The 26,638-nt window shown below is 37.4% G+C and overlaps 1 protein-coding gene across 1 annotated transcript in view; it reads left to right on the forward strand.

Moving 5' to 3' along the window:
• LOC150108517 (receptor-type tyrosine-protein phosphatase mu-like) overlaps nucleotides 1-26,638 on the forward strand; it is a 1,155,664-nt gene that overhangs the window by 864,569 nt on the left and 264,457 nt on the right. Inside the window, exon 32 of the mRNA XM_090415942.1 lies at nucleotides 8,246-8,333. Within this exon, the coding sequence (XP_090272068.1) occupies nucleotides 8,246-8,333 (88 nt within the window). The remainder of the gene's footprint in view (nucleotides 1-8,245; nucleotides 8,334-26,638) is intronic.

The raw sequence follows: 26,638 nt of genomic DNA on the forward strand, positions 1-26,638 counted from the left end.
CAATACACTGCCCAAATGAGCAGTGTCAGAGTGACTTGTAACATGCAATCACAAGTGCAAACAAATATCGCCGAGTCTGACTGCGATTGGTCGAATGTGATAATTCCGACACTGTGTTAGATCGCAGTGTATTTGTTTTGTAATCTAAAGCATTAATTGAACAATTCCAATTATTAACTATTCAATCACTGTCGAAACATAAGCTGTAACCTTTAACATGTTGTATTGCATTTATATAATGTTGTAAGCATCGTTATCATTTATAAACACAAACAAAATTTTAATTTTTTATTTTTTCCTTTGGGGGTCACAGTGCTTATGTACGGGCTGCCACTGCACCACACTGCCTCAAAACCATCGCCACTATTTCCCTCTTTCATGTCTACCTTATGTGGACATTATAGACTTCCTTCCTTTCTTCCATTAATGTTGATATCTTCATGTTTGCAAGTTATGGATAAATATATTTCTCATTCAAAGAAAGCTAAAATCATCTCCAAAACCAAGATTAGTTTAATTTTCTGTTATATTGGCAAAAAAGTTTATTAATTTCAGTGATAATTTATTTATTATTGAGTATTGAGATTGCATTCATAAGAATTGTCCCAGATTTTTGGTAAATTTATACTGCCATACTTGTTGAGATGTGAGTATGTTTTAGAGCTTCTGTTGATTCCAAAAACAATCTCTCTCTCTCTCTCTCTCTCTCTCTGACTTATAACGACTTCTGTACACAGAAGTCGTCATAAGCCTTGAAGGTGAGGAGTCATTTATTTGCATTCAGGGTGGTTGAACCATCAAATGCATTACCTGATAGGGTGCTCAGAGCACAAATGGTGAATGAGTTTATGGAGTGGTATAATATGCTTTGTGTTGTCTAGCATGGGCCTCCCATGATGAGTCTTGTGACCCTATGGAAGTCCTGCTAAATTTTTGTCATAATTTATATGTTCTACGGCTTATGGTTAACTAAGTAAAAATGGTAAGGATAAGATTGACTAGATATTATGATTATTATCATGAGTCAGAACTTCTATAGGGTCACAAGACTCATCATGGGATTCCCATTCTAGAAACACAAAGCATATCATACCACTCCTTAAACTCTTTCACCATTTGTGCTCTGAGCACCCTATCAGGTAATGCATTCGATAGTTCAGCCACCCTAAATGCAAATAAATGACTCCTCAACTTCAAGGCTTATAATGACTTCTGTACACAGAAGTCGTTATAAGTCAGAGAGAGAGAGAGAGAGAGAGAGAGATTGTTTTTGGAATTAGCAGAAGCTCACTCTAAAACACTCCAAACCTCAACAAGTATGGCTGTATAAATTTACCAAAAATATTAATATCCCCCTCTTTTTTTTTTTTTTTCAACATAGATGGTGTCTAATTAGGACCTTAGTCTTTATGCTGTCCATTACAGTTGTTTAAACTAGTCCCATTGTTATACCAGATTGTTGTTGTTTCACGTACTGTGACAAACTGACAAATTGCTTTTGTGCTCTGAAGATGCTGGATATAATACCAGCAAAATATCAGCAGAAAACTGAGGAAAGCCAATGCAGAGGCCAGCAGATGTTATTGCCTTAGAACAGGACTTGAATAGGTTGCATGAATGGGCAGGTAAATGGAACTATCAGTTCAATGTTGCAAAGTATAAGGTTTTGAGATTTGGTAATCAACGATGGGAAGCAAAGTATACACTTGGTGGGAAAACTTTAATAAAGGATATGAGAGATCTAGGAGTGATGGTGGACAAGGACTTGAAATTCAGGGACCACATCATATTGCACAAGTTGTGAAGACATCACATTGGATAATGGCAATGATGTGGAGGACCTGACATGCAGAAATAGAGAGGTTATGATTTCATTGTATAAGGCCTTGATCAGGCCTCATATGGATTATTGTGCACAGATTTGGTTGCTGGGTTTACATGGTGACTAGGATATGTTGGAAAGGGTCCAGAGAAGATTTACAAAGGTAGTCAGTGGTCTTTTGAATGTGGAGTATGAGGACAGATTGAGAGAATGTGCAGAGCCTCGTGAATAGGAGGAGGAGGGGGGGGGATATTGTTATTGTTATTATTAGACACCTCCAGGGAGTCTAAATACTGCTAATTACTATTTATTAACTTATTAATAATAATAATAATAATAAGTTAACAAATAGTAATTATTTTCTTATCATTCTATGTTGTCATCAATACTGTGAAAATTAAATTAACATGGACTACAGACACATAAGCCTTTCCATGCATTTAAAGATTATGCACTGGCACCATCTTACTCTCCTTCCACTCATTGGGCACATTCCCAGTAGCTAGGCTTTCATTGAAAAGCCAGGTCAATGGAGCTGTCAATTCCTCAGCATGTTCTCTCAAAACATATGGTGTAATCCCATCCAGTTCCACTGCCTTACCATCTCCAGAGTACTTAGTATTTGAAACACATTTCTCTTCATGCATTGATAAGCCTTCAATCTTTCCCGTTCCTTCAGGAATAAAACCTGCTTTTCCAAGATAAAATGCTCCAATAAACTGATCATTAAATTGCTCCACTATGTCATCTGCACTGGTCACTTTACCTCCTTTTTCTATCTGATATAGTCATTTGTCCACAATCTCTCCTTCTACTGGCCACATAATGAAAGAATTCCTTGAGATTTTCCTTGGACTGTAGAGGTAATTTCTCTCCTCATATTACATTTTTGTCTTCCTTCCTCTACTGGTCCCTTTTCCTTGCCTGTCTTATATCCCTTGTGCAACTGCTCTCGACCCCTCTCTTTATACATCTTCCACGACCATTTTTCCATCTATTTGATTTTGTTAGTCATCGTTTTCTTTTTTTCACTCAAGGAATGGCATTTGCTGTTTTTATTGATAAATATTTCTTCACAGGCCTCGATGCACTGACATCACTCTTTTGCATTTTTCATTCGTGAAATTGCCCTAAGCTAATTTTGAATATTATTATAGTTGCCTGCCTTATAATTTCACATAAATTCCTTTCTCCTTGAAACTTCTGCATATCTATTCTGCCTCGAAGTCAAAACTGCATGGTCACTCCCATCAACGGGGCAAGTTGACATTTGTTACAATGAGTTCCTCTGATGCATGGACCAAATCTAAAACTCACAGTTATCATATTCCTTTAATTGCATGCTTACTGAGACATTTGTCCTTCAAGAATTCCAGAAATTCCATTCCCTTACTACTGTATGCTGCTTCCTTTGTCCTATATAACAATAACGTCTATAATTAAAACTCAAATAGTGATCACTCACTTTGCATTCACCAAACTAGCACCTCCATAGTGCAATTGGAAGAACGATGGTATGTTGCACTTCAGAACACATGTAATTTACAGACAAAAAAATACTAGTGGTGGTGGTTGTAGCCAGTAGATGGTGTTGATGTAGGTGATTGGTAGTAGACGTTCTGTGTAGGTAGTAGTGGAGACGGAGAGTTGTACAGTAGGTGTCCTCTTGTAATGAGTCTTCAGACTCCTTGGAGGTGTCATGAATAATGATAATAATAATAATAACTAATCTACCTAAACATTTTCTGCTTATCACTCTCTGTGTTCTCTGGCTTATAGCAACATTCCAGTAAATATTTTGTCCTACCCACCTCCACCTCACACCATTACACTTTCAAAACTATCAGTGTCATTTTTTTCCCCAATTCTCCACTCTGAGAGGACTCAACTCATCAGTTATCATAAGTAACACTCTACCACCCCATTTGCCCTTCCTATCCCCAAAACATACTGTACTCTTTTACTTTTATTCCTGTTAGAACATCACCTTCAATCAGCAATGTTTTTCTGATTCCAGTAATCTCAGGACAGGCTGAGGCTATCAATGCTGTCATTCACTGCCCTTATTCCTGATACTCTTGACATTTGTATAAAGAAACTTGAATACATTGTCACCATTTTTGCATCTATTATTATTCCCTCTGGACAACACTTGACTCTGTAACATATCATATATTATCCCATCTCCCACATTTGTATCCTTTTAATAGGTTCCCCTCCCCCTGCTACTATACACCCTAGTATGTCTAGTTTCCCCATCCTAACACTGTTGCTTTTCCCCGAAACAATCTCTCCAGATGCTCATGCTCTTCCATGTTGAAATGCAGTCCATTTCTTGTATACAGATCTAGGGATCTGTATACAAGATCCATGTCCATGCCCTGGTGTTGTACCATCTTTAGACTTGAACTTTGTTTCAGGCGCAAACTTAAGTGTTTGCATACTTGGGATTAGGAGTTAAAATAACCAAGTTTCTAAAATTACATGGTTATCCTAATATACAATATCCCCAAGTTAAAAAAATTTATTACATCTATATCTCCTCTAGACATTTTTATTAAAAATAAAAACACCTTGTTGCAACTTCTATAGGTAAAGGTGATATGGCTCCGTATTACTAAAACCTTGGTATTTAGGGTCTAGCTACTCACTGAGGAGACCTCGAAAAAGGTTGAAACCGGTCTGGGTAGTGACCCCACCCATAATGCATTGCAGTATACATCTTCTAGTGAGATGTGCTTTACATTATGGGAAAATACTAAGAATAGTGATCAGAGCTTTACCCACCTTTACAATGAGTTGCCCTGGTGTTGTACCATCTTTAGACTTGAACTTTGTTTCAGGTGCAAACTTAATTGTTTGCATACTTGGGATTAGGAGTTAAAATAACCAAGTTTATAAAATTACTTGGTTATCCTAATATACAATATCCCCAAGTTAAAAAAATTTATCACATATGTTCATACTGTATATTCTTATTTTTCTTTATAACATACATTGTTGTTTTCAAGTATATGATATAAAGATGCTCTGGAATATTGAATCTAGTGCCTTTCATTATCTAGAACTATCTTCCTGTTTTTTTCACAATTTTTCACAGCGTCCTCTGCATTTTCATTGATAACCCATAGTAAATCAAGAATCAAGTACAACTCATATCACTTTCTGATCTATCTTATTAAATGCTTACAAAATAAACAAAGCAGGAAGAAAGGCAACAAAGCAGGAAGGAATATTTATATTTTATGTAGTGCTTTTTCAATAATTAATCTTATTATTAATATTTGATGCACTGTCCCTTCTAAATCCTGCTTGTTCATCTAGATTTTTTTCATTTGTTTTCTTATTATCTTCATAAGTACTTTATTACAGCCTGTTAGGACAACTGTTCTATGCTTTTTACAGTCTCTTCTGTTTCCATTTTGGTGAATGGATATTAGAATTGATCTCATTCTTTCCTTTTGGTACTTCCCTTCATCTCATGCAATAACTGTATGAATGGATATTAGAATTTATCTCATTCATTTTCTTTTTTGGCACTTCTCCTCATCTCATACAATACTTTTGGTGTAGTTCCTCATTATCATCTCACCCCCAAACTTCAGCATCTACCCAGTAATTCCATTGTCCAAAGAACTTTTATAATACTTCAGATATGCTGCTGCCTCAATATATCTGCCTTTCCCTCTATACTTGGTGGTGATATAGCATTCAATTCATTGATTGGCCTCTTTTAGGTCTCCACATCTCCCTGTGTCCTATATACTTTTGAGCATTATCTTGCCCATCTCTCTCTCTCTCTCTGGGATCCTTCCTTCCAGTTCTTCTTTTTCCATATTTTTCAGTTCTTCCCGAAGCACTTTCCTGTATACTTTTTTTGTGATTTTCTGGATTTTCTTATATCTTTCACTTTGAAACCATGCCTTCTCTTGTCATTTGAGTTGCAACATAATATTGCAATTAATAAGCTATGATCTGACTATATTTGCTCCTCTGAATGTTCAACAATGCTGGACCAATGTGACCTATCTCTTGCTTATTAGTATCCTGTCTGGTATGCTTCGTTTTGAAGCATACCATACAGTGATTGCCCATATCTACTTTCTACTGTCTTTTTGCTGGAATTTTGTGTACCAAATTACTTTGTCATACAAATCAAAACAAACTCAAGTATTTCTCCTCTTTCGTTGCTTTCTCCATGTCCATGTTTGCCCATTATGCTTTTCTGTGCCTCATTGTCATTTCCAATCTTGGCATTCAAGTCTACTCTGATGATCAGTTTGTGTATGTGTGTAGGTATATGTGTATATAATCATTAGTATTTATATATATCTCATGATAGTGTATGTGAGTAAAGGCAGATGAGTGAGCTGCTGCCACTTTGATGTGCGGAGCGTAAGGTCTTGAATTGACAGGCATAGGTTGAGATTAGGAAAATTCCGAAGAAGGTGGAAAAGATCTGGGAATAATAAAGACTTGAAATTTAGGAGTCACATTGCTAAAAGTATAAGAACATAACAACATATTTTGGCAATGATGATGAAGAGGACTTTGAAGCAAAAGTGGTGCAGAAGCAAAGAGGTATAGTTCCCTTGTATAAGGCCTTGATCAGGCCACATATGGAGTACTGTGTACAGATTTGGTCACCTGGTTTTCAAGGGGAATGAGAATATCTTAGTGGGGCACAGAAAAGGTTCACTAAGTTGGTGTGAAGACTAAAGAATGTGGGATATGAAAAAGATTGAGGGAATGCAAATTGCAGAGCCTTGTGAACAGAAGAAGGAGATGGTATGATTGAACATAAGTTGATGGGGGTTCTTACTACTTACTAAGTACAGACATTCTACATTCCTACTAATAGTATTTGTGCTAGTTTTGTTGCACTTCTTTGTAGCTGAATTGTTGATCCACCCCTGATTGCCTACCTGGGTATGCTGACCTTGTTTATCTGTGCAATGTCTGGTATGACATCTTCCATTTGTACTTAATATTGCACTAGATTTCAGTTGTGTTTCATTTTTATAGTCAGTGCATCTACTCTCATTTGATCAACCTTAATGGTTAATTTGATATAAAGGTTACCAGTATAGGTCCCAGCACTGAGCCCTGTGGGATCCCACTTGTAACTCTCTGCCTCCTTGAAACTGCCCCACCATACACAACTCTCTGATACCTATCAGACAGCCAATTCTGAATCCAGACCCATGTGCAGCAACTTAAATATCAGCTTATCATGTGGCCCTGTCAAATGCCTTCACTAAATCCCAGAAAATGACAGTTATATGCCTTTCCCTCATCTACTGCTCTTGTAACTTTATTATAAAAGACTAGCATATTACTAAAACAAGAATGCTCCTTCACAAACCAATCTTGACTCTCGCAGATAACATTACCCTCTTCTTCCCAATGCTGTATACGGTCCCTCATTAATTTCTCCAAGATCTTAACAACTACTGATGACACACAAACTGGCCTATAATTAGACACTTCCAGTCTACCACCACCCTTATGCAATGGCACTATCTTACCTTCCTTCCATTCCCTGGGCACCTTTCTCATAGCCAGACTTTCATTGAAAAGCCAAGTCAAAGGAGTGGTCTGTTCCTTAGCATATTCTCTAAAAACTCATGGTGAAATGCCATCCAGTCCCACAGCTTTACTGACATCCAGAGTACTCAGTATTTGGAACATGCTCTCCTCCTGCACCTCTAAACCTCAAACCTGCCCTATCCCTCTAGTATTAAAATTTACTCCTCCAGGATGAAATACTCTAATAAAGTGTTCATTGAACAATTCCACTATGTCCTCTGCATCAATCACTCTATTCCCCTTTTTATCCCACCTTGTGAATCTTCCACAGTCATTTCTTCTCCTAGGCAACATAGCTAAAAAATTCCCTACAATTTTCTTTGGATCTTAGGGCCAAACATCATCATATTACCCATTTAATGCCATATTTGCAGTTTATCATACTTCTATATATCTATATAAAGAGTCATATGTATTTTGTCACTCTGTGCAATAAGAAACAAGGATCAGTACTCACTTGTTAGTGTTCTGCTCTAATAATACAGTTCTGCTTTGCTGAAATGGATGTGAAAGTTAATATATCGGCCAAATATACAATGATGCTCTAGTTTCATATTATATAAGGTGTAATTCCAAGGCTTTTTTTTTGTTTGTTTACCTTTCAAATGATGTTAATTCAGTTTATACCTGAGAACTTTTTAAGTGTATGTTATTACTTATCAACTTCTCAGTTTAGTTTATACTTAACACTCTTAAGTGTATTTTTTGTTACCTTTGTCCTGAAAAAATGGGCTACAAAACCTGCAAAACTATTAGGTCTAAATAAATTTGTTATTGTGAATCGTGAATATACTGTGCAATTTTATCTAGTGATATTGACATTTCTTTATGCAGAGATTAGTTGTCGGTCAGACAGCTTCATGGACAGTAGGTAAAAAAACAGAAAATTTAAAAAAGAATCGTTATGGAAATATTTTACCTTGTAAGTATGCATTTATAATAGTATGCATTTTTTTCTCCTTGCTAGTTCGTTGTCTTCTGTTTGCTAATCTGAGCTAAATATTAATTTATAATAAATAATTTTATTTATTATAAAAGGATTAAACCAAATATATAATTTCTTGGTATCTTTAATTTATAATTTCGTAAATTGTTTAACAATAATTAACTTTTGCTTTTACTGAATTTGATTAATCTGTGATTCACAAATCATATGAAAGTCATTTTCCAAAACACAGAAAAAAGACAATATATATTATTATTATTATTATTACGGGCAACTCCAGGGAGTCCTTAGACTCATCGAGAGAGGCCCCAAATCATGTTCATCACAATTATTCGACATTCATACAGTATCTATCATACCTCGCCTTAAACTCATTCACTCTCTCAGCATCCACCACAGACTCTGGCAGCCCATTCCACTCATTCACCACTCTAAAAGTAAAGAACCCAGCTCTAACACCCTTACTAACCACACTTTTGCCCACTTTCCATGGATGTCCCCTAGTCCACAACCAGCCCTGTTCTCAAAAATATCTTCTGAATTAATTTTATAGAAACCCTTCAGTAATTTGAATGTCTCAATCATATCTCCCCTCCTCTGCCTATCAACCAATTTTTGCAACCCACAAATCCTTAACCTGTTCTCATAAGGTTCATTCCACAGACCTGCTATCATCTTGGTCACTTGCCTCTGGATCCTTTCAACCTCCTCCCCATCAAGAAGAAACCCTGGCCCCCAAATATGGGCACAATAGTCTAGATGGGGTCTGGTCAAGGCTCGATACAGAAGAACAATAACCTGCTTGTCTCTGCTTGTCAACATATTCTTCAGCAACCAAGTGATTTGATGAGCTGATTTGGACACTTTTGCAATGTGCCCCCTGAACTTCAACTCCTTATCCACCAACACTCCTAAATCCATTGCCTCATCAATTTCCTGGAGTACAGTTCCACCAATGTAGTAAACTGCTGCTAATCTTTTCACCCCAAAATGTATAACCTTACATTTTGCCACATTAAATTGACATCCATTCTCCTTAGCCCAGACCTCCAATCTATCCAAATCATCTGCATTCGCTATTGCCCTGTCCAACTTTGCATCATCCGCAAACAAATGAACTGTTCTTCTGAGATCCTTTCCTATATCATTAATGAATAAATTAAACAGCAGTGGTCCAAGAACAGATCCTTGTGGCACACCACTAGTCACAGGCCGTCTTGTGGACTCTACTCCTGAATAAACCACTCTCTGATATCTCTCTGTCAACCACCCTCCTATCCATCTCACCAACCCTATGTCCATCCCCATATGCTGCAATTTACTGATTAGAATTCCATTATGGTATCCTGTCAAAGGCCTTAGCAAGGTCCAGTAGAATCACTGTAAACCCATTACCCTTATCCAGTTCAGCCATCACTGTGTTATAATACGTGAGCAAGTTACTGAGGCATAACGTACCCTTCACAAAATCATGCTGTCAATGATACAGTATCCCATTTTCATCTATCCAATCTTGTATTTTCCTCTTGACTAATTTCTCCAAGACCTTGATAATGATTCCTGTTATGCTGATTGGCCAGTAATTTTCAACAGCAGCCTTGGAACCACCTTTATGCAGTGGAACTGTTTTCCCCTCTTTCCACACCTTGGGACTGACTCAGACCCGAGGCTCAAATTAAACAAAATGGTCAAGGGCACTGACAATTCTTTAGCCGTTTCACGTACGACATGAGCTGGTATACCATCCAATCCCACAGATGTATTGACATTGAGGTTCTGTAATAGATTATTTACTTCTACTTCATTCATCACAATTCCAGTATAAGCTGTTGGTTCTTCCATTCCTGCAATGTCACCACCTGGATGATATACTCTTGCAAAGTGCTCGCTCAGTAATTCCACTATATCGACTTATTCGGTTACCTCCCTACCCTCAGCATTTTTTAAAATCATTCTGCCATGAACATTTTTCCTTTTACTTGCAACATATTGAAAAAAACTGTTTGGGATTCTCTTTAGCCTGCATGGCCAATTTTCTTTCGTAATCCACTTTTGCTTTTCTTACCACCCTTGTTACCATTCTGGCCTGAGCTTTATGCTGTTCCTGCACCACTTGTCACCTTTCTCCTTAAATTCCCTCCACAATTGTTTCTTTTTTTGCAGCTCAAGCTTAATAGTGTTATTCATCCATTTAACTCCTACTTGATTTATTATTCAGACTCTTGGTATACAGTCAACCATTGCCTCCTGCAAACACTTCTTAACCACCTCCCATGCACTATCAACATCCAGCCCTTGCAGTTTTACATGCCATGGCACTGAGCCAAGCACACTCCTAAGCTTGTCATACTTTCCAGCCCAATAATTCCACACGTACCCTGTCTCAATTGTAAATTCCACTCCTTTAGTCACCTCCCAAGTTATGACCTTATGATCACTCTCACCAATTGGTGGCAACATGGTCATGTTCGTTACAGCAACATTCTCAGATGCAATTACTAGGTCAAGCACTCTCTGCCCCCTGGTATTTTCCACTACATGCTGTCACAGATAGTTGACCCTTAATAACCACATAAAATCCAATTCCTTCCTCCCATGTGCCCTCTCCTCTTTCCAGTCAATGTTACCATAATTGAAATCACCCATAATAATTACCCTCCTTCCACTCATTTCTTCTATTTGCCTATGCATACTATCCCCACCATCTATTCCATTACCTGGTCTATAGCATCACCCAACTGTATATTTTGTTCTGCTAGTCTCTCAATCTCACACCAAATAGCCTCAAATGTGCTCTTTTCTCTATCCTGCAGTTCAACTTCTATACTCCTTGCCTGCAACTCATCAGCTATCATCAATAACACTCCTCCCACTTTTTATTCTCCCTGTCACTCCTGAATACACTTTACCTATTGCATTCAATCCCACTAGCTTTATCATCTTCTGTCAGCCATGTTTCACTAATACCAACAACCTGTGGTCTGGAAGTGCCAACCAAGGACAAAAACTCTTCCTTCTTGTTCCTAATACTCCTGGCATTAGTGTGCATGAATTGCAGAAGCCCATTAATCGCATCTCTACTTTGATGCCTTATATTAACTATCCCATTCTGATTTGTTGTCCTTCGTACTCACTCGGGCGTATTATACTCATTCATACACTCAACTGCCTCCCTAAAGTCTGCATATCTACTCTCCCCCCCCCCCTTAATAAATCTAGTTTCCCTGAGTCTGTAGCTCCACTTCATTCATCAACACTTTTTCAAGCCTCCGTACACTAAATCCATTCAAATGTAACCCATCCATCTTATATAAATCCTTTTGCCCATCGAACTCACTCCATACATCCACAAATTCTGCACCATTCTCCATGCATAATCCACAAATTCCGCACCATTCTCCATGCATAATCCACGCATAAAGTCATTGGCAATTATGGCCCTCCTTCTAAACACTTCACTGTCATACCGTGGCAAAATACTCACCATCCTAACTCTCTCAACTCTTCTCTTCTCTTTTGCTACCTCAAGTAATTCCCTCACATCCTCTATCATTTCCATTTTGTCTTCTTTCAAATCATTTGTTCCTGCCACGATTATCATCTCTTTCACCCTCTGTTTTTGCACTCGAATAGATTCGCTGATGTCCTTTATGTTCGCTCCTGGCTGATAAGATTTCGTCAAACTCTCAACTATCACACCTCTTAATAGCGAATCTCCATACAGCACTCTCTCCTTCTTTTTATTTACATTTACAAACATTCTATTATTTTTCATAACAGACTTTCACCGTTCATTAGTCGGTATGTTCAGCACACATTTTTCCATACGCTCCAGTTTGCCGCTTCGCTCTGTGTAATCGCTCTGCTCAACCGTGCGATTTCACTACTTGCATCTATCTCACCATTTTCATTATCAATTAAATCATCCATTCGTTCTGTATTTCAATCTTCATTTACACTTTCAACGACGCTCTCACACCTATCTGGTACTACCTTGCAATTCCTTATCACATCGCTATTTTCTATATTCTGACCATCTTTAACGATATCACTCTCACCACCAGAAACATGCTTGAGATCCTCATTCTCCTTACACTTTCTGCACATATTAACTCCACTTTCACCATCTAACCAGACTCCCACCACTCTTTGCAAAGCATACATCTCACAGACAGCCCATTGCATAAACTCTTTTATATCAAAATTCTTAAACAAACATGGCGACCTTGCCACCATTTTTTTTTTTTATCGGTGCCATGTGCACTCTATCTTACCTTAAAAATAATAATTAAAATAACACAGAAAACACACAAAAATTGCACAGTCACACCAAGAAACAAAAAGCAAACAATACTACGTAAAAATTCTAGTAAAATTGCCAATGATAACATAAAATACTACTAATCTTTTCAGGAGCTCTCGACAAGTTGACAATCATATCAGTGTGACACCTACCGATGATGATAGAATATATATATATATATATATATATATATATATATATATATATATTCTATTCAGCTCATTCACAGATACATTTGACAGTGACAACATCCTCTGAGTGGATAGACCCGAAGACCCGAAACCTGAATCGAGGTCTTTGCAACTGTAGGTGAGAAATCAGCTCTCATAAAGGAGTAATGGTTCCCTCTTAGAAATGCAAGTAACCTTGTCAAAAAAAAAAAAAAAAAAAAACAGCCAAAGAACACATGCATTGGACTGCATAGCAGACTATGGATATAGCATGAATTGCTCTAGTTAAATTAATATGGATACACGTATATGAAAAAAGTAATACCTGTGATTTTTGTATGATACAGTTCAGTTCAATCTCTAATTAATATTCATAGGGCCTTTCTCGTTTCAGGAAACTAATATGTCAATGTGTTTTGCTTTATTTTATGTTGAGCGTTGAACTACTTTACTTACAATTAAGCAAATAGCACTTGATGTTTCACCTTTTATATTATTATTATTCAGGCCTTCATGGAGTCAAAAGTCTCACCATGGGAGGTCCTTCCTAGGAAACACAAAGTCTCTCATACCACTCCTTGAACTAATTGACTGTTCTTGCTCTCACCACTCTATCAAGCAATGCATTCTACAGTTCAACTATCCTCCATCCAAATAAACATCCCTCACCCTCTTGCTCACAGTTTCCTTTTGTAACATCCAGGGATTACCCCTTGTCTTTGCTCCTTTCTGCTGTTCCACCAAGACAAAGAACTCCCTAGTGTCAACACTATAACTACCTCTCCTTCTATCTACCAAACTCTGCAGTTCATATTCCATCAGCTGATCCTCATAACTAACATTGTACAGTCCTGAAACCATTTGTTATCTGCTTCTGTACCCTTTCCACAATTAATTTATCCCCTAAGGACCAAATTTGAGAAAAATAGTCTAAGCGTAGTCTGATCAGGGTCTTATACAATGGAACGATAACACCTTTATCTCTGCAGGTCATTGTCCTTCTCAGTATTGCAGCAGTTCTCTGGGTCTTCACAATATGTTCCCTGAATTTCAGGTTTTTATCAATCATCACCCCCAGATCTCTTGTGTTCCCTACTTCCTCCGGTACAGCTCCTCCAATTGAGTATGCAGGCTTCCATCGATGTTTCCCAAACTTCAAGACTACATTTTGCTGCATTAAACCGATACCCCGTTCATTTTCCCATCTGTCTGGTTTATTCTAATCCTCTTGCATGGCTGCCACACCTGCATTATTACTAAGAAACTTTCCCAGCTTCACATTATCTGCAAACAACTGAATATCTCCCTGCAAACCACTGACAATGTCATTGATATAAAAGTTAAACAATACAGGTCCTAGTACTGAGCCCTGTGGGACCCCACTTGTAACCTTCTGCCTCCTTGATATTGCCCCACCATACACAATCCTCTGATACCTATCAGATAGCAAATCCTGAATCCAGTTGACTAACCTGACATCTAAACCTATGGTGCTGCAACTTAAAAATCAGCTTATCATGTGGCACCCTGTCAAATGTGCCTTTGCAAAATCAAAAAAAAATGGCATTATATGCCTTTCCCTCATCAACTGCTCTTGTCACTTTATTATAAAAGGTTAGCATATTACTAAAACAAGAGCACCCCTTAACAAATCCATGTTGATTCTCACAGATAACATTACCCTCATCTTACCTTCCTTCCATTCCCTGGGCACCTTTCCTGTAGCCAGACTTTCATTGAAAAGCCAGGTCAAAGGAGCTGTCAGTTCTTTAGTATATTCTCTCAAAACTCGTAATGAAATACCATCCAGTCCCACAGCTTTACTGACATCCAGAATACTCAGTATTTGAAACACACTCTCCTCCTGCACCTCTAAACCTCGAACCTGCCCTATCACTCTAGCATTAAAATTTACTCCTCCAGGATGAAATACTCCAATAAAGTGTTAATTGAATAACTCCACTATGTCCTTTACATCAGTCACTCTATTTCCATTTTTATCTCACAATGTCATTCTTCCACAATCATTTCTCCTGCTACTGGCCACATAGCAAAAAAATTCTGTAGGATTTTCTTTGGATCTTAGGGCCAATCTCTTCTCATATTCCTGTTTTGCCTTCCTTACTTACTAGTCACTCTCCTGGCCTGAGTCTTATATTCTTCATGCATATGCTCTCCACCCATCTCCCCTTATATCTCTTCTATAACCTCTTTTACACCTACAGTTCCTGTTTGATATTGTTTGTCATCCACTTTACACTAAATTGTGTCCTCTTCTTCACTCGTGGAATATAGTTTACTGTTGCTGTTAACAAATATTTTCCCAATTTCCCAACACTACTGATATCTCGGCCTTCCAATTCCATCCCTCCATGGAACTGCCCCAAGCTAATATCTAAGACTATTATAATCATCCACCTTATAATTCCACATATGTTCCCTTCTCTTTGATATTCCTGCATGTCTTTTCATCTTTCAAGTCAAAACCACATGGTCACTCTCTCCAAATGGGCGAAGAGATGTCATCTCAGTCAATTCACACTCAGAACACAGTCTTCTCTTGCACCTCTAAGCCTCAAACCTGCCCTATCCCTCTAGTATTAAAACCTACCTCTCCAGGATGAAATACTCCAATGAAGTGTTAATTGAACAACTCCACTATGTCCTCTGCATCAGTCACTCTATTCCCATTTTTATTCTGCATTGTCATTCTTCCACAATTATTTCTCCTCCTACTGGCCACATAGCAAAACAATTCCCTAGGATTTTCTTTGGATCATAGGGCCAATCTCTTCTCATATTCAAGTTTCTCTTACCATACTAGTCACTCTCCTGGTCTGAGTCTTATATTCTTAATGCATCTGCTCTCCACCCCTCTCTTTATATCTCTTCCATAACCTCTTTTTCACCTGCAATTCCTGTTTGATATTGTTTGTCATCCACTTTACACTAAATTGTGTCCTCTTCTTCACTCGTAGAATATAGTTTACTATTGCTGTTAACAAATATTTTCCCAATTACCCAACACTATTGATATCTTGGCTTTTCAGTTCCACTCTTCATGGAACTGCCCCAAGTTAATATCTAAGACTATTATAATCATCCATCTTATAATTCCATATATGTTCCCTTCTCTTTGATATTCCTGGATATCTATTCATCTTTCAAGTCAAAACCACACGGTCACTCTCTCCAAATGGGGGAAGAGATGTCATCTCAGTTATCATCAATTCTTCTGATCCCGTGACGAAATCCAAAACTCTTGAACCTCTTGTTCCCTCTATTACATGTTGCCTAAGACATTTCTCCCTCAAGAATTCTAGAAATTCCATTCCCTTATTACTATTGCATTTTCTTCATCCCAATTTTTACTGCTTTAGTTAAAATCTCCCATAACAATCATACCTCTTGCACTTGCCAAGCTCAACTACCAAAACATCTCCTTCTTCTTACCCTCTGTGCTCTTTGGCTTGTAAAATAATAAAATTTTAAATAAAATAGAATACTAAATATATAGAGCCAAAGGCTTCAATTCAGCGACGTAAAATTATTTAAATTAAGGGATATTACATCCCATATTGTTTCACAGCCGGAAAAGAAACTCAAAGAGTTTCATGCTGAATATAGAAACTATATAAAGTTCAGCGAGTCCAAGCATAAGCAAATACCTGGATAGTGCAACACATAACCCATTTGATAGTGCCACACTGAGGCAACTCATAGTAAGTGTGGAGCAAGCTCCAATCACTATTCTTGGTATTTTCCCATAATGTGAAACACAGCTCCTAGGAGCTGTATTACTGTTCTACATTATGAGAGAAGGTCACTACCCAGACCAGTTTCAACCTTTATTGAGGTCTCATCAGAGAGTAGCTAGACCTAGATAATACCAAGTTTGTGGTGAACAGAGCTTACATACCCTACTATAAGAATATAGCTACTCACTGATGAGACCTCAGTAAAGGTTGAAACCGGTCTGGGTAATGACTTTCTCTCATAATGTAGAACAGTAATACAGCTCCTAGGAGCTGGGTTTCGCATTATGGGAAAATACCAAGAATAGTGACTGGAGCTTGCTCCACCCTTACTATGAGTTGCCTCAGTGTTGCACTACCAAATGGGTTATGTGTTGCACTATCCAGGTATTTGCTTACGCTTGGACTCGCCGAACTTTATATAGTTTCTATATTTGGCATGAAACTCTTTGAGTTTCTTTTTCGGCTGTAAAACAATATGGGATGTAATATCCCTTAATTTAAATAATTTTACGTCACCGAATTGAAGCCTTTGGCTCTTCAGATATTTAGTAATTTATTAGGATACCTTCTTGGCAATTCTTATAATAGGGTATGTAAGCTCTGTTCGCCACAAACTTGGTATTATGTAGGTCTAGCTACTCACTGATGAGACCTCAATAAAGGTTGAAACTGGTCTGGGTAGTGACCTTCTCTCATAATGTAGAACAGTAATACAGCTCCTAGGAGCTGGGTTTCACATTATGGGAAAATACCAAGAATAGTGATTGGTGCTTTCTCCACCCTTACTATGAGTTGCCTCAGTGTTGCACTATCAAGGTATTTGCTTACTCTTGGACTCACCGAACTTTATATAGTTTCTATATTTGGCATGAAACTCTTTGAGTTTCATTTTTGACTGTGAAACAATATGGGATGTAATATCACTTAATTTAAATAAAATATAATATAATTATAAATAAAATATTTAAAATAATAATATTATGAACATCATCATTACGAAAAATATATATATGAACTACACACAAGCCATGAAACTGCATAAAAGTAAGCTAAATCTAATCTATAAATCTAACATTATTCCATAAATGACTAACTGGTTAGTCATTTATGCTTGCATGATCTCTATTGAAATATATATATGTATATAAAATAAATTAAACAAAATAAGTAATTAATTATGTAAAATAATATTTTTAAACTCCAAACATGTCACAGAATTAACTGAAAAGGCCCATGTCCCTACACTACACCATTGAGATGCTGATTTATCATTCCGATCTCAACAAGAATGATGGATTAGTAGTTTCAAGAATCTTAAAGACCTATCTGCAACTTATACGACATCCAGCACATGATGGCAGAACCCTTAAGATAACTGGACTGTAGAGATGCATTTGATGCAACTTCACTATAATGTAATTTTTTTTAAACATTTGTATATCATTATTTACATTTATCTATGAAATATTTTTATTTACTTATCTTATTTTCATTATTTTTTTCACCAGAGGTCATCTGGTATAAATGATTAACACAGCAGAGTTAACTTACTTTGTGTAGTGTTTATGTAACTTGTGTCTTGTTCATATGCATATTTTCCTGATGATGATGACCTTGATATAGAGGTCGAAACGTCGAGTGTTGTCATTTGTTTATTTGCAAGTAAAGTAATTGCTAAACATGTGAATTTATCGCCATAAATTTTCCAAAATTTCCTTTCTTTAGCTATATTGACTGCTTTTGATGTTTCATACATAGTCATATTCCAACATCCAATTTGTATTTATTTAATTATTTATTTATTTTATTTTTTTGCTCCAAATAATTTGTGTCTCTTTTGGTTTTTGTGTGTTGTTAGAATTTTCTGTTGTATATGGCCATCCTGGTTGGCCTAGTGGTTAGTGTATCCACTCTCCAGTCAAAAGGCTCTGGGTTCGAATCCCACTGTGGGCATGGATGTTTTTGATTGTCTGTAAAAATACTAGTGGTGGTGGTGTTGAGCAGTAAATGGCATTGGTGTAGATGGTGATGGTAGTTGCAGTTCACTGTAGTTGGACTGAATGTTGGAGATGGAGAATTGTAGAATAGGTGCTCTCCCTCAATGAGTCTTTGGACTCAATGGAAGTGTCACGTAATAATAAAAATAATAATAATTTCTCAATTCCCTACTTTCTTCATAACAGCTGTCCTGTTATGGAGAATAATTTACTTACTTATAGTTTAATCAACTGTTGTGTTTGCCTTGTATTTTGTCTCTCTTTGAATTTCTTACTTGTTCCATACCGATGATCTTCTGTCAGCTTCAGTGTAAAATATTTGTATGTTAATTATCAATAAAGTTAAGTGTGGGTTTGATGTGTTTCACTCTTCATCAAACCAGGATCAATTTTTTTGTTAAATTTCCTTAATTAGGCTTAGCTGACATTATTTTCATGAAATAGTTTTATATATTAATCGTCCACGTTAACTTTTTGTTTAAAATTAAGTCTCCTATAATAATCACTTGACTTGTACCCATTGTGCTAATTTGGCGATGCCTGTCTTCCAGATCATCTGTGGAACTCCCTGGCCTATAGCAACAACCAACTGTATATTTCGTCTTACTGACCTTAATCTTACACTAGATTGCTTCAAATGAACATCCAAGTCTCACTAATGCCTATAACTTTTGTGAGGTTGCACTGACTAATGCAAAACCCCCTCTCTTTCTCTCTCTCTCTCTCTCTCTCTCTCTCTCTCTCATGTTCTTGATACTTCTGGCATTAGTATATAGAAACTGCAGCATCCATTTAGTCCCCCACCTACCTTAACTTTCTCAATTGACTACCTATTCAATATTTTTGCTTGAGAGACTAGATTCCTCACTTGGTCATTCTCACATTCACTCACTCACTTCATTGGTGCCTTCACACAAACTCACTTACTTACACCCTGATTGCTTAAGTTTCCCTGAATTTGCACTTCAGCATGCTCAGTGAACAAAGCTGTGGAGAGAGCTTTGTTCACTGAGCACCTAACACCAACTATTTAGATTCAGTCCTGTACAAATCCTTCTTTTCATCAAACAGAGACCACAGATCCACAAATTCTACATCATTCCTTTTGCACAATCTACATATAGACTCATTGCTATTAATGCCCTCCTCCTCCTCCTCAGTTGGCCTTGATCATAGCATGGTAGGAGACTTACAATCTTCATCTTGTCACTCTTCAGTTTTGTCTCTTCTAACAACTTCTTTACTTCCTCCCTCATAGAATACTTCTTGCCTCTCAAATCATTTGTACCAACCAAGTGTCTATTTATTTTAATCCTAATGAGTGATTCTGGAAAGAAGGAGTACAACCATTGCACATTTATTGTCTCTAGAGAAAGAATGTCCAGGTATTCAGAAACTGAAAGCCTTCTCTGAATGATGGTATTACATGATAAAATTTTATCCCAGCTCGCGTTTTGCCTGGTTAAACAACTTCCCCACTGTTTTCATCAGGGAACAAGAGTGAACAGCAAAAAATCAACTACTCTCTAAATCAACATCAATGGAATATACAGGTTTGGCATCATCAGCATAGAAAGCATCAATGGAAAAGAAATGGAAGCAGAATAATTGGATAAGTATCAGATTGACAACAATAGATGTTACCATACAGCTGTTGTTGGAGATCTAAACAGCTGATTGTTTAGATCGAAAACAAGCGTGTAGGAAATAATTACCAGACATTTAGAAATGCTTTTTTTTGTGATTACCTTTCTCTGTTGACTTAAAAGTAGATTAATGTTTTTATTATTATTATTATTATTATTATTATTACTATTATTATTATTATTATTATTATTATGTGACACCTCCAGGGAGTCCAAAGACTCATTGAGGGAGTGCACCTACTCTACAACTCCATTCTCTACCAACGCCATCTACTGCCCACCACCACTAATATTTCCACAGACAATCACAAACGTGTCAGGTGACTAGCCTGGGGATGGATAGCCCAGTGGTAGGGCTGCTACCTCAAGGCTTCTGAACTGGCCTTCTTCTAAATTTAAACCCATAAGAGGAATAGGGTATATTAGGGAAAGGGGAAGAGTAGAATTATAGTAGAATAGAGTAGAATTATAGTAGAGTATTTATAGAGGAGGACATAGATATACACCAGAAATGGAAAGACCCCATAGCCCTTCAGTACTCTAATAGCATAAGGGTCATAAAATAAGAAGAGTTGGCTGATAAGGCCTTATAGGAAAGATTAAAGTGAGTGGATCTTTTTCAAAGTAGAGGAAGAAGATGGTAGATCTAGCTAGGGGAGCATGGGAGTGCCACTTCCCTTACAATCAAGATGATTGCTCCTTATAGCCCTGTTGGTCCATGAGTCCTTATTCAATATGTTCGGACCACTCCACTATATATATATATATATATATATATATATATATGGTGGGCTTCCCTATCCGCACCCAGAGGACATCCGAAAACCAGGATGTCCTCTTTAAGAGATTCTGTTTAGACATTAATTGATTCAGCCAGAGAGGCATGTGATTGAGGTTGTCTACAAAGATATTAAAAATGAGATCTCTATGGTGGAATCAGACACTTAAAGCAGTTGAAAAAAGCGTATCAAAAATTTCTAGTAAGTCAGCTTGTGCTCTGAGAGAATATAGAAAAGAATGTAAAAATGTGAAGCAGAATGTAAAACTAGCTAAAAAAAAATCATGGGATGACTTTGGTAAGAGTACAGAAAATAAATATCTGGAAGGTGGCAAAATATTCTGGAGGCTATGGACAAAATTTAGAAATGCACTCAAAGATGATAAAGGTCATATGAAGAATAAAGATAGATTAAAGATACCAAGAAATTATATACTTTGTATTTAATCCTCTGTCCAAGGGTATTCAAACAAAGTCATTAGCTTCTATATATGAGTTGTCCCAGTTCTGAAAATACTTCAGGTGAACTTTGTTTGCATATGCTTGGATAAAGGATTAAATACAAAGTATATAATTTCTTGGTATCTTTAATTTATAGTATAACCAAGGAAAAAACTTCCAACAACTCTGTAATCCAGAGTATTTTAATAAAGTGACACCTTTTAGCTACTCATATATAAAAATATGACTTTTGCATTACTTCATCCTTAGGATCACCTCTGGGTCTGGCTCCCACTGATGAGACCTCAATAAAGGTCAAAACTTGTCTGGGTAGTGACCCCCTTCCCATAATGCATAGCATTATACATCTCCATAAGGAGACATGCTTTGCATTATGGCAGGACTGTCCAAAACACAGCCCATGGGCTGCATGCGGCCTGCCTGTGGGTTTTGATTTTCACAAGCAAAAAAATAAAATAGCAACTTGAACCGAATACATATTAGTTATTTTAATTCTATCACTAATCACTATATACCCATGTGTTTTTCGAATATTAGAGGTGTCAAAGAAGCGTTCTTACACTGTTTTGTTTTAACGCGCATGCTCCGCCACTCACTGGTTACGTGAGTGTGCAATTAGTGTTGTTAGTTTTTTCAGCTATCGAGGTGTGTCACTGCTGCTCACTAAATTACTAGATATGAATTGCATGCGGCCCTCAGATAAATCTTTTTTTTTTAATGGGACCCTCTAATTACCTAAGGTTGGACAGCCCAGCATTATGGGCTACTAAGGTAAATGATACGGTCTTTAGCTTCTATATACGAGTTGCCCCAGTCCTGAAAATACTTCAGGCCAAACTTTGTTTGCATACACTTGGATAAAGGATTAAACCAAGTATATAATTTCTTGCTGTCTTTAATTTATAGTATAACCAAGTGAAAAAGCTTCCAATAAAGATAGGTATTTTGGTGTCCTGAGTAATTTCTTTGAATGATTATAAATTAAAGATGGTTTCATCCTTTATCCATATGTTAGCAAACAAAGACTGCATGTGAAGTCACTTCATGACTGGACTACTTGTATATAGAAACTAATGACTTCACATCAGTTTCCTCAGTATCCCATAATGCAATGCACATATCCTTACGGACATAATGCTATGCATTATGGGAAAGGCCACTACCCAGACCGGTTTGACATTTGTTGCAACCAAAAATACAAGAAGGGAATATAGTCGGTTTCAAACATCACAAAGTTTTCAAAGATGGTGTTAACTATTAGGATCAATGCCAAGCAAGAGTAGGTAGCTTGCAGAGAGAGAGAGAGAGAGAGAGAGAGATGTACTGAAGGAAGAAGTGGAATGTATCAGGAATGAGTTGAGAAGCATGAAAGATGAGATTAGGTGATGGAAACAATGAGTGTAAAGAAAATCAAAGTAGGAGTGAGGGAGAGTTATAGGAATGATAGAAGGGGAGAGAATAGGAGAACCAGTAAAAGAGAGGGAATGAGAGAAAGGCGACACAGTGCTGGAAGGGAATAAGAGAAAGGCGACACAGTGCTGGAAGGGATGGAGAGATGACAGACAACTGGTAAGTGGGAGAACAAAGAAAGAAAGTATTAGAGAAGACAAAGAGGGATGCAGGTGAGAAAGGAAGGAAGAAACAGAATAATAAGTAATGTTATGTGTGGTGTACAAGATAGAATGCCACAGAAGTATTTGTCTGGAGGAATGATAGATAGTGTGACTATGGCAATTAAGCGATGTGAAAGGGTAGATGAGATGATTGTGATGGTGGGCGCGAATGACTTGAGAGGTAGTGCGAATCGGATTGCTTGAAAGTTGAGGTTCATGCTTGAGGTTTTGCAGAAGAAGACTGAGGGAAGATAGTGAGTGTGTTGCCCAGGTATGATAATGCATAGCTGCAGAGATGAGCATCAATAATGAATAATATAATAGCCAGAATGTGTTTTATAATAATATAGCATAATAGCCAGATAAGGTTGGATTATGTGGCTGCTTGAAGGACATTTGAGGACAGAAAGGAACTGTATACAAAAGATAGCTTGCATTCGAATGAAGAAGGATGTAGATATCTCAAGAGAATGTAATGTTGTTCTCTGAACAAGTCAGTGTATCAATGCAGGGAAACTAGAATTATCAGGGTGGATGGTAGCAGGTGTGGTACCAGTGCCTATTCTTGTGGAAATAGGCACTGGGGAGAAGGGGGAATATATGCTGAATCAAGTGGAGTCTGGGGGAGGATAATGAAAGGTATAGAAACAGTGACATTGCTGTGATTCTTTATACTAATGTTAGAAGTATCTGAAAAAAGGAGATGAATTGGTGGCACTGATAGCATCAGCTGGTCCAAAGATTTATTGGTATCTCTGAGACATGGTTGAGGGAAGATGATATACTGTCAGGAATAGAAATAGCATGCTGTGGCATTTTTCAACAGGATAGGAGGGACAAATGCGGTGTTGGAGTACTGCTTATGATAAGTGATGACTTTTGTTCTCTCAGAGTGGAGGATATCTACTTAGAATGTCCTGTTAATAGCAAATTAATCCATTCATCTAAGGAAACAGCAACCTTAACTTGCAGTCATCATTCAGAAATTCAGAAATATCTCAGACTTGTACATGCACAGTCAAAAAAACCATTTGATCTGCAATACTATAGCTTCATTACTGCAGAAGCAGTGATATACAGTTTCTATCTTCAATACACAAGACTGAATGTTCCAACACTTTACACTGTGAGTGGCAGCTAACCATCTGTTTGTAGCCTTTAAAAAAAAGACGGGAAACTGTTTCCTACATGCACATCATCACCAAAGGCAGAACAGCGCTCTAGATCTTTTCCGCCAAGACTGGAATCAATGAATCAACCAGCTGAGGGTGACTGTATCACAATCCACTTTTCAACTTAGAAAAAAAAAAAGAGAGGTGGGGGAAGGAAGAGATTTTCCTGCTATATAATGGAACTATGTAAGTAATGATCGTATAACTGATATTATTATTACACCCTCTATGGAGTCGTGAGACTCATCGTGAGAGGTTCATTCAACTGACAACATATTTATCATATAGAATCTTAAAATCCTTAACACTCCTTGCATTAACAACACATTCTGCTAAAGCATTCTATTCTCTCACAATTCTCCATATAAAAGATCTACTCCTCACACCCGTCTTCACCACACTTTTACATAACTTCCAGGAATGACCTCTGGTTCTTCCCCTCTCACCTTCTACTTTTTTTATAATCCCCTCTGGATTAATCTGATAAAATCCGATCACTAACTTTAACATCTCTCTCTATCATATCACCTCTCTTCCTCCTATCCAACAAACTCTGCAATCCACATCTCTTCAACCCATCTCCATAGCCAGCATTCCAACCTCCTGGTATTGTCTTAGTCACTTGTCTCTGGACCCTCTCCAATATCTCTACATCACATTGAAAACCAGTTGACCAAAAATCTGAGCACAATAGTCCAAATATGGTCTGACCAGTGCCTTATACAGTGCATAACAATTTCCTTATGCTTGCATGTTAGAGTACTTCTTATCGTAGCAGCACTAAGATGTGCAACCTTTACAACACTAGCATTATGCCCTCCAAACTTCAGACTACTGTCAACTATCACTCCCAAATCTCTAATCTCATCCACTTCTTGCAGTATGACACCATCAATATAGTACACAGCCTTATATTTCTGTACTCCAAAATGCAGCACTTTGCACTTAACAATAACCCCACTCTTTTGTCCAAGTAAAAAGTCTATTCAAATCTTCCGGAAGGGATTCAGTATCAGCAGTGCTACTTATAATTCTTCCCAATTTTGCATCATCAGCAAATAACTGAAGATCCCCAGTCAGTCCACATGGTATATCGTTTACCAGTTAAACAGCAGGGGCCCAAGCACAGAACCCTGGGGCATGCCACTGGTTATTCTTCTCTTCTGAGACACTGCTGTTTAACTTGTCTCACTGATGCAATAATTTTTGCCCAAGTTGAGCTGCTTTATACTTCCACATGTATCCATTTTTTCCACATGTACCCAAATCACCTGCTTTATACTTCCACATATATCCATTTTGGCAGTGACCTTTTCTTGTTTCATCACTTCCCAAATAAGCACCTCATGATTACTGTCACAGATTCGAAATCTGTGTAGAATAAGTGAAACCAAGTTTCACTTATTCCACATTATTATTACACCCTCCATGGAGTCGTGAGACTCATCGTGGGAGGTTCATTCAACTGACAATATATTTATCATATAGAATCTTAAAATCCTTAACACTCCTTGCATTAACAACACATTATGCTAAAGCATTCCATTCCCTCACAATTCTCCATATAAAAAATCTACTCCTCACACCCATCTTCACCACACTTTTACATAACTTCCAGGAATAAGTGAAACCAAGTTTCACTTATTCCAATTACTTTTTGGCATACTATCTCCATCAATGCCACAAACTCATTTCTCTTATTTTGAATACTCCTTACACTTGTGTATAAACATAACAACCTCTGTGTGTTTGATGCCATTCTATCAGCACCAACATTCTCTGTTGTGGCTGCTATATTACACCTCTCTTTGGTTTGACAATTCCCATTTCCCTGACTGTGATTTCCATTCTTACCTGTCTCATCCTCACATTTATGCATTCCATCACCTTCTGCTGCTGCAACCACATCTTCAACTTCATATCCATCTTCCTTCTGTTGTACAATCTGTTGATTTGTGCTATCCTGCTTCACAGGTAGACTCTAATCCTTTGCTACATTAACTTCTTGACTCTGTGCCTTCTCAGAAAACAATAGTCTTTCTAAATGGCCAAAACCAAACCCATTCAAATGTAATCCATCAGCTTTATACCATTTGAACTTTCCTTCAAATTCACTCCACAGATTTACAAACTGAACTTCTTTTGCCTCACACAACTCAGCTGTCTTACTATTCATTATCTCTGCTCTCCTCAATTCACTGTGATCATATGTGAGCAACATGCCTCTGACTTTCCCAACAACACTATTCTGCTTTACCTGCTGCAACAACTTCCTCAAGTTTCTATCAACATTCTTTTTTTCCACAACTAAGTCATTTGCACCCACGAGTACCACTAATTTTAGCTCCCAGTATTTCCTTTTCTGCATTGCATCCATTATTT

This window comes from Typopeltis vanoorti, chromosome 3, assembly GCF_054136105.1.
Source record: "Typopeltis vanoorti isolate ZY-2024b chromosome 3, IOZ_Tvanoo_1.0, whole genome shotgun sequence".
In the NCBI taxonomy this organism is placed as follows: domain Eukaryota; kingdom Metazoa; phylum Arthropoda; class Arachnida; order Uropygi; family Thelyphonidae; genus Typopeltis; species Typopeltis vanoorti.